Here is a 9,735-nt window from a genome sequence, read left to right as displayed (position 1 = left end):
GTATTATTTTAAATTAAACTTTATTCAAACTAATATTCTATTCATATGAATAAAATGAAAATATATTCATATTTTACATTGTATATTGTTATGTTACAGATGCTGAAAACGATACTGACGGCGAAAGTAATGCCGACGCATCAATATGTCGGCAATATATTTTTGTCAAAACACTACAAAATATAAAAAACATGATTTGTATCATTCAAAGGATAGTTTATATTTGTAAATGGGTCATTGTAAATAATTGTATATATATATATATATATATATATATATATATGTGTGTGTGTGTGTGTGTGTGTGTGTGCTTAGGCTTAGTTTGTTAGATAAAAAAAACTGTCTCAAAAAATAATCTTTTTTTTTAGACATTTTGTATGTGTAGTTTTTGAAAATAACACCAACAATCTCACGTTAAAAGAAAGACGAAAGTAAGCTGAATTAAGGCATGTAAGTATTTTTCTTATACCCTAAATATTTTTTTAAAAGAAATTTTTGAAAACCACTAAAAACGCCCAGCATTCTACAGAGTTAACATGTTATTTAGGGCCAGCACTCAAAGTGTAAATCGGACCGGGCAGGTTCCTTTTTGAAAAAAAAAACGCCCATAGAGACATATATTGGTTTTGGTAATCATGTTGTTGCAATGCACTGTTGCAATTGAAGCCACCGAGGACAACGCAATATTTCGTTGGAGTTTGCTTTTCTGCACATTCAGTGGTGGATTGGTATCTTTCTGCCTCGAAGTGTATTTCCATCACATTTCAAAAACATCGGAGAAAATTTGCGGTCCTTTGACGTCGTTAAAAATTAATGAGGCCAAATTAGGAAGGAGAAAATACAATCGCGGCAGAAGAATTCAGGGACAATGGGTTATTGGGGAATCCAAAAAGCAGAGCAGAGATTCCTTCCTTTGTTGCTACCGCTCAGCTCTACCCGCGAACACACTAATGATAAGTGTTTCTCTATTACTGTCCATTCATATTAGGGTTTTACATGATTTATTACGTTTTTTATACTTTACATAAATTTCTTTTCATTAAATTTCAATTTATACTTCTGATCAGTCCGTCTATAATTTGATATTTTACTGATAAGTACTATTTCGAGGGATGTTTTTATTCCGTTGACATCAGTGCGGGGCAAATAGCTGCTGAAGCTCGCACTGATGGCCGGAGGCACTCGTCTCAACCCGATAACAACTAATAATTTGTGGCTGTAAATTAAAAAAAGGAAATCATTCATTTAGGTGAAAATTCTCCTCATCTCAGTATTATTTTCATTTACGTTTCCAAAGATGACAGCGCATCCTATGACGTCATCACGAGGTTGAATCACGGTCACAAAAGGTCATGTGATGCGGATGTACAACATGGTGATATTGTTTCGCTCGTAAAAAGTCGTTCCATTTTTTTTATGTTCTGCAACTTTCTCATTTCCACCCCGTGAAACCTTGTATTGTTTCGACATTAGGACGATTCCAATAAGATAATAACGCGAAACTAGTATTTTGCCGCTCCGGCCGTTACTTCCACTATTACCGATATAACATTTCAAAAATACTGAAATACAAAACCAATGCTTTTCAACAATAATGTATATAAGAAATATGAATACAACATTTAACAATAAGAACTCACCTATTGCAGTTATAATTCAATATGTTTATTTTAATGTAATCATGTTTTATTTAATTATTTTACATTACTTCTTCTGTATTTTATTAACTTTTACGTACTATATATTATCACGTGGGTAATGTAGAAAAGTAATGTAAAATAATTAAAATAAAACATGTTTACATTAAAATAAGTATATTGAATTGTAACTCCCCATCTCATTATTACGTGGCGAATTATTGTTAATTTTAATAATTTCGAGATTCCATATGCTTAATTCCATATGGCAATTTTGCTGTATCTATCACGGTACCACTGTGTGGAAAATTCAGAAATTTAGAAATGTCGTGTAAAAAAGAGTGAGGAGGTTTAGATTCCTGAAGGATGTTCTATATTTTTTTTAAATAATCCTAATATATTTATAAAGGAATATACTGTCTTTGGGTTGACTGATTTTGAAAATATCCCACATAATGATTCCATAAGGCATGGGGGAGGTATGAATCCCTAATAGATGGTTCTGAGTAAGAATATTGAAGAAACAATAATTTTTATAAACCTTTGGAACAAGATTAATTCAGGTAAATATTACAAGTTAAGTATCTGTCTGAGGAAATTCCAAGGAAACTTTACATTACCCGTTTCGCTTATTATTTCAGGAATTACGTATGCATGGCTGTTGTGGTGCCATTATGAATAAAAAAGGAAATTTGTTTTACGTTGAATTTATTTGAGGTGATTTTAGACGTCCAGGACCCCCATGTGTTCGTTTTCCGCAACAAGGTGGTCGTTTGAAACGTTACAATACTTGTGGAATGGTGGACTTTATCCTATTCTGGTTTTCTTTCACAAGTGGGGATGTTTTATAACCAATGCGTGATATCTAAAAGAGTCTACAAGAGAGGTATTCATGGTTACCAGATTTTAAAATAACCAATTATTGAGACTGTGAACGAGCTACACATTTAAATGAGAGACTGATCCCCCTTTTAATCCTTACTCTGCCCATTCCCATGAGGTACCGGCCAGTGCGAGAATCTTATTAAATAGAATAAGAGCAGGAGAGTCGATACATTACAAGGTCAATGGTACTGTTATAAAGTACTACTACGGCCACATACAGGCCTGCGTTATCTCTAACTCAGGTCTAAAGACCAACGTCTTAGACCACTGGGTATCGACTTTGATTGAGATGGATTAGCACAGTGGTATCAGCGTTCAGATTTTTTACCATATGTACGATTTGCGCCTCATATGTACGACCAATACAAGAACTGTTGAAGAAATCACTAATGAATTTCTCTCGAACAGCCTTTTGTAATCCGTAAGAGCTGGTTCTTAAACAGGGCCACAGAACCCCTCCTCCAATATTTAACCACTAAGAGAGTTGAATATAATATTCAGTTTTAGCTGATCAGGATTGAAAACACGTATCCATTGATATTAGGTTTCTTCCTGGTATTATATTGTAACATACATAATATAGCTAGATATAATCATACAAACAATCAAGTTTAAATTCCAAGTGTTGTATTTTTTAAACAAAAACCCTAGCATATTTTGAGTAGTTTTATCAATAACGTATTTTAGAGGCTTAAATACAGTATTAGCCATAATAAACAGTACTGAAACTGAATCAGCTGTAGTTGCCTTGTGATCGAGCTGATTCAATTGTCGATTGTTGCCACGGCTTCGTGTTCATTACTACTTTCTTATTTGAGGTTATTTTTATCTAGCATGGTGCTAACAACGGTAGAGAAAGTTTTTTATCGTAGAGCATTATTTTTGCTCATATGGAATTGGACGTGCGGGTGGGCCAAGCTTGTCATAGACTATACTGCATTACGTTTTTCAGGAACATTTCCACAAAAACCGGCCTAGTAATGCTGTGATTCTTAGTGTTGTTAAAAAAACATCGAAGAACAGGTAGTGTTTTGACACAGCGAAAGGGCTTTTCAGATCGCCCAACTACTGTCTGTACAAAGGAAAACTACGGAAGAGTGTTGCAGCAGGTGTTACAGTCACCGAAAAGAAGCCTAATGCGAGCCTCTCTTAAAATGAATATTAGCAATACGTCAATGCAAAGAATATTCAAAAACATTGGTGGTTTTCCCTACAGGATACAAACTGGACAACCTTTGAACAGTTAGAAATAAACTAGCCAGGGTTCAGTACTGTGCTTCAATGTTAGCAATGTGCTATGAAGAAACTGATGTTCTGAGTAATTTATGATTTACAGATGAATGTCATGTGCACCTTAATGGTTTCATAAGCAAGCAGACAACACGTTTCTTTGGATTTGAACGGCCTGACATTGTTGTAGGCTACATCATAGTAAGTGTGTAACCATTTGGTGCGCTGTATCTGGGAGGGGTATAGTGGGACCATACTTTTTTGAAGGCATCAAAACTGAACGGGGGTCAGATTGAACTACCCGAGCTTAACCAATTTTCCTTCCTTTGACTTTTAGTTATTGTTAAAATCTATATGTAATGTTGCTGTTTTTACCATAATAAAATATTACCAATTCAGTACTGTTTATTTTTGCTAATACAGTATATATATATATATATATATAATTATATATATATTCATATAATTTATTTCAGATATCTGAGATTTAATTTTCAGGCAATGTTAACAAAACTGTGTTACGCGATTTGAACCATATGCAATTCAGACGGATAGGATAAAGGTAAGAGACCTGCAACTGTATTTAATTTATCAAAGTTTTTAAGGTTGGATATAGACTAGCTGGTCCACTATTTAAGTTGGCCCATTCAGAAAAAAGGCTCATAATTTCCGAAAACATTTTTTAAATATTTTCTCTACGACTGAAGTGCAAGGTACAAACTAATCACAAGTAATTCCGAATTTTGATCGTACTATATCAATTGAAAATTAAAATTTTGATTTATCGTGTACACTTTAAGAATTATTATTACTTCTTTGTTTAAATTTTATTATTTACAACAGGTGATTTAAAAAGATAAGGTTTGCAGGGCAATTTAAATTGTTACATATCAAAAAACATAATAGTATGTTGAGATCAAAAACAAAAAACGTAAGGTCGGAGGCGCCTGCGCTTTACCTCCCTCCCAACACAGTTGCCCTGTTCTATCTTGCAGATGACGTGCCGCTATGCCGCAGGAAGTGCTCATGTTGATATTTCCTCGGCTCTCACTTCCTCTGTCTTGCATGATACGTGTCATTGAGTACTCCTTTTTTGCAGTGGTATGGTTGATAATTAATCTAATCACTCTGAACCCTAAGTACATGTTTGATGTTCTGATACCAACATTAACTTTGGCTTATTCGTCGCCACATTATATTGATTATTGTGACTGTATCTACTCATTTAATATAAAGACGGCAATGTCCAAAATCTATGTATCTTTTTTAAATCGTAAAAACCATACAGCTCGTAATTAACCAATACATGGACGTTACAAAACAGAAGTTTCATAAAGACACATAAGAAACCATTTGTCACAGAAAACTCACCAAGGACAAAGCCACGAAGGCAGTGACAGGAGCTGCGGACGTGATGAGGACCATGGTCCTCCAATCTGTGGTTGCCCCGATGACCGACTCCAGAGTGAGCCCGACGTTGAAGAAGATGCCTCCCACCGTGCTAAGGACCCCCCGTAGTCGTGGCTCACTGACTTCTCCAATGTAAGACAACACAGGAGCCTCCATAAAACCAATACTGAGACCTGAAAAGAACGATAGTCATAAAATTGTTTCTACCGTATGTACAAATCCCATGATAATTATGTTTCCTTATTAGATAAAGGGTACTGGAATGCAATGTGCCTAAATAAATAATATTTTTACAGGTATTATTTATTTAGGCACATTTACTTGTAAAAAAAGTACCGTTAGAATAATTACCACAAACGGTAATCATCAACAAAACATATCATAAGCTATTACAAGATAGTAAAATAGTAAGACAGAAAGTGATACAATATGATGTCCAGAATCATTTCATTTTCCTTGCACAGAATTGTTTTCTTTTAGGGTGAACCTTTGATTGCAATAGTTACACAAGAGATAAATTATCCAATGCTATAACTAAGGCACGAGAAAATGATCGCTTGGACTGACATCTGTGAATGACAGGCTAAAGTAGCTCAGGTAGTAAATATGCGAACTGTAGAAATCAAATTTACGTTGCACAGCACTATCGTCAGACCTCAGAACTAACTAAAATTATCTCTCGGACCTCAACACACTTTGTCCGCATGAACGATTTATCGCCTGTTAAACTAAAACAACCAAAGGTATACCAGTATTTGATTACGAACACATCAACTCATTGAAACAAATCTGTTTCATCATTTCATATTGAATTTACATTACTCGGTAGTCATTTCAAAACTTATGAGCACAACACTTCCTACCTAACAAGGTCACTGCTGCAAAAAGCGTGAACTTGGTAGTGGCATAGTAGAGCATGAGCCAAGCTGCAAACTGGGGCACGTTGACGAACATCATGCACTTCTTGCGGCCCAAGAAGTCCTGGAGGAAGCCGGACACGACACTCCCCAGCGGTTGAATCATGAAGATAAGGCCACCTGCGAGGAACAAGCAATCATAGACCGCTGAACTGTGAAATTCAAGATGTCTTCATTTTCAATAGCTCACACTGGAAATATATCGGATAACTGATATATTACTTTAATATGCTCATCTGAAATACTAATATGATCATTGTCTACGAGTACATAAGTTTAGCCGGAGAGTTTGTTTTAAGGATTATTCAGATACGAGTAAAACCGAAAGAACTGTTACTAAAGTTATCTTGATGAAGCTTAAATAGGGTATTACAACTGCTTTGTATCACAAGGGAGATGTGTAAAAGTAAATTAAATACTTTATTAACAATTTTAATTCTAGATCATGAACTAATGAAGGATTCGAACAGAGTAAACATATTGGTATTATGCATGTAGGTACCGCATAATTATGTATATAAGACGTTTGAAGATTAAAAGACCAATTACATATAAATGTCCTGTCTAAAACAATGTGCACATCTAGTAAAACAGAAGATTAATCTATATATCTGAATTACAATGGACACTTTACCTAAAAGTATATACTCTGAAAAATAAACTAGAATTTTGTTATGTTTTTACTATCGTTTTACATCTGTAATTTGCACTAAAAACTCTAATGATTTCATATTTTTCTTCATATACAGGTGTGCTTAAAAATTTGAATCGGTCTAATATCTTCTGTACTCGTAAAACGTACGAACATAAAACTTCAGAGTCTCGGAGGAATGACCCGTAAGGAGTTGGTGTAAAGTCTTAATGTAAGCATGGGTCGATGTACTTACCATGTTAAAGATCTTATTTAATTAGTAAAAGCAAACCGCAAATTAAACCTTAGATATTACACAGTTTCAAGACTTTTCAGCACACCTATATAAGCTGTCAATACGAGTTATAAGTTTAAGGAGAGCTCTTTATTTCATTTCAATTACTATTGAGTATTTATTTGCTAGAGTTAAACCTTTATTAATAAATTATAAACGTACTTGTATTAATTTAAGTAAACAAATATTTTCCATTGAGAGAGCTCTGGCCTTTATTCAGATATTAACGCCAGAAATAAAAATAAATACATAAATACCCGAATGCTTTTTATTAATAGTGTATTTTCTAAGTAAGAAAATCCATCCTTTTACGCTAACGCTGAAACTGTCAGAATGTTGCGTCACCGTTCTTGCCAACATATAAACTCTATTAGGAGACATTTCCGGACTTATTGAACTAAAACGATTTCCAAGCAATTCGATTTCTTTATGTATCCATAACTGTTTTATTTCACTTAATATTTTACATCATAATTTTATTCCTCGTTAACTCAGATAAGGAAAAGGGTAATGCTTCGGGCCTAAAACGCCTTTTAACAACGAACGGCTTAACAACACACATTTCCGTGCATTTAAAAATTTGCGACCACGATTTTCTCAACTATTACTGATAAGGTATACAGAGGCATCTGAGTTCCTGATATGGTTTTAAATATTAATTCTGTAACACGAGAGTGGAGTGGAAAGAAATATTTCAATGTTAAATAAAGGCCACTACCTTTTACATGTTCGGTATACAAGTTTATATAGACATTCACATAAATGCTACCATGAATATATTTGCTAAAGGTCAGTTTTTATATACATAAAATTGATACAAAAACAATATTCGTCAACAGATTTGAAAGCAATTTCGAGAAATTATGACCTAATTGTTTCCAAATCACAGAAGGAACAAACACAATCAACTCTACTACAAAAATAATATACAAAAAATGATTCACGTAGTTGAAAATGTTGTCGCCTCAATTAGTTCCCTTAATATGCTTCATATACTTTATAATATGGATGAAATATATGAAAAAGAAAAATATTTTCAATTGAAATTACTTTTTATGTATGCTACATGGAACAAAAAATTCATAAAGTTTATATTAAATACTAAATATATTTAAATTTTATAGAAATTAGTTATGTATTAATACGGACAAGCCATTTGCAAGAATTCCATCATTAAGGCAACAATAATTAAAATTAACGCTTGATACTGGAATTGATTTACAATTACCCTGTATATCCATAGATATTGTTCATCTTCTTGTCTTAAGTAATGTCGCAGTAGAATAGATAACTGATGTAGTGTTCTTATCATCCAGATTAGCTATATGAGTTTAAAATGGACCTATCTTGAATCTAGATAAATGTATCTTGAATCTTAATGAATTAACACGAGTTTATTAAGTTCATTAGAACTCAGTTTATTAGTTTAATGAATAATAAACTAATACAAAAATCTAATAAATCAGAAGGAATTTAGGAAAAATTATAAATGAAATCAAGAGAAACCAAAAAAAAATTACCAAATTATAAGAAAGGAACAGGAATACAAATATGAATGAATAAGTAAAAGCACAATTGGAATTATATTAAATTTAAAGATTTTTAAAACCAATATAGCTGAGAAATAAAAATCTTTCACTAAAAATATGATGTACCAAGCACTGTAATTTAGCTTTCATTACTGTATTTATTATTTTGCTGTTGGTGCAATATTATATGGAATCTTAATATACGCATAATTTACATGAAGCTCGCATATGACATAATAATTCAAAGCCTTTTATTTTGGCATAGGTTATTCTTTCAAATAACGATAAATATATTATCCTGTATATATATAATTACCTCTTTACTATGTGTTTTTATCACTTATACTTATGAATTTCCAACTCCTATCAGAAGCATTATGGAAACTTACCGAACCAAGACGCCTCCTCCTCAGAGAAACTGAGGGGTGAATGAGTGGTCCTGAGGGGCGCCAATGATGAGTACCGGCATGCAAATGATCATGCCCACGTTCACATTGAGGCAGTTGAAGGCTAGCGCTGCCAACACCTAAGGCATTGACACATATTACATCACACAAACAAATATTAGGACACCTATTAGATGTGTTGAGAAATCTTGGTTTATTGTAACCAGTACATACTCAAGATTACGCATTATGGATAAATTTAGACTGGATGTTTAATCCTTTAAAACTGGGGGTTCACTTCTGCCTGGTTTATAATTTTCCAGTTGAATTTACACTGGGTACAGCAAATCTTATCACTTAAATCTATGCAACCTTATTTGCAAGACCGACACACATCACTAAACCGCTAATAAAATCGATAGTTTTAGTCTTTTGCTGTAGACGACTATTGGAGTTTTTGGGGCTCCCAAGTGTTAAGGACTGTTGTTAGCCTACTCAAAGGGCATACCATCCCTTGCCTGCGTTGGCTGGAGTGTCTCATACAGAGACTTGACTGAGATTAATAACCAAAATCCTTCTTGGTGGATCTTGACAGTACGCGGCCCCTACCTGTAACCTTACCCATCCAGAATATCCTGTCCACTCCAGAAACAGTGCAAAGGTTCTTTTAGGATTAAGTTAAACTTCTCAGCTTATCGTCCTAAGAGAACAATGAAAGTGCTAAGACGAAAGTTTGTTTTTGAAAAATACCAACGTTTCCTGATGGTATAATTTTTAATACTCAAACTATTTTTCAACTAACAATTAATGGGTGT

The 9,735-nt window shown here is 33.7% G+C and overlaps 1 protein-coding gene across 1 annotated transcript; it reads right to left on the bottom strand.

Moving 5' to 3' along the window:
- Positions 1 to 5,093: 5,093 nt before the first annotated feature.
- On the bottom strand, positions 5,094 to 9,072 carry LOC124374797 (facilitated trehalose transporter Tret1-like). The gene is made up of 3 exons (XM_046832948.1): positions 8,924 to 9,072; positions 6,026 to 6,199; positions 5,094 to 5,335 (listed from the first exon to the last, which is right to left on the bottom strand). Exons 2-3 carry the CDS (start codon positions 6,183 to 6,185, stop codon positions 5,109 to 5,111), a joined length of 387 nt encoding a protein of 128 aa, XP_046688904.1. The 5' UTR covers positions 6,186 to 6,199; positions 8,924 to 9,072; the 3' UTR covers positions 5,094 to 5,108.
- Between the last annotated feature and the right edge of the window lie 663 nt (positions 9,073 to 9,735).

The sequence above is a fragment of the Homalodisca vitripennis genome, unplaced genomic scaffold (genome assembly GCF_021130785.1).
Source record: "Homalodisca vitripennis isolate AUS2020 unplaced genomic scaffold, UT_GWSS_2.1 ScUCBcl_10180;HRSCAF=18945, whole genome shotgun sequence".
NCBI lineage: Eukaryota > Metazoa > Arthropoda > Insecta > Hemiptera > Cicadellidae > Homalodisca > Homalodisca vitripennis.
Note: the sequence above shows the minus strand (reverse complement) of the source record. Positions and strands in the feature narration are given on the sequence as shown.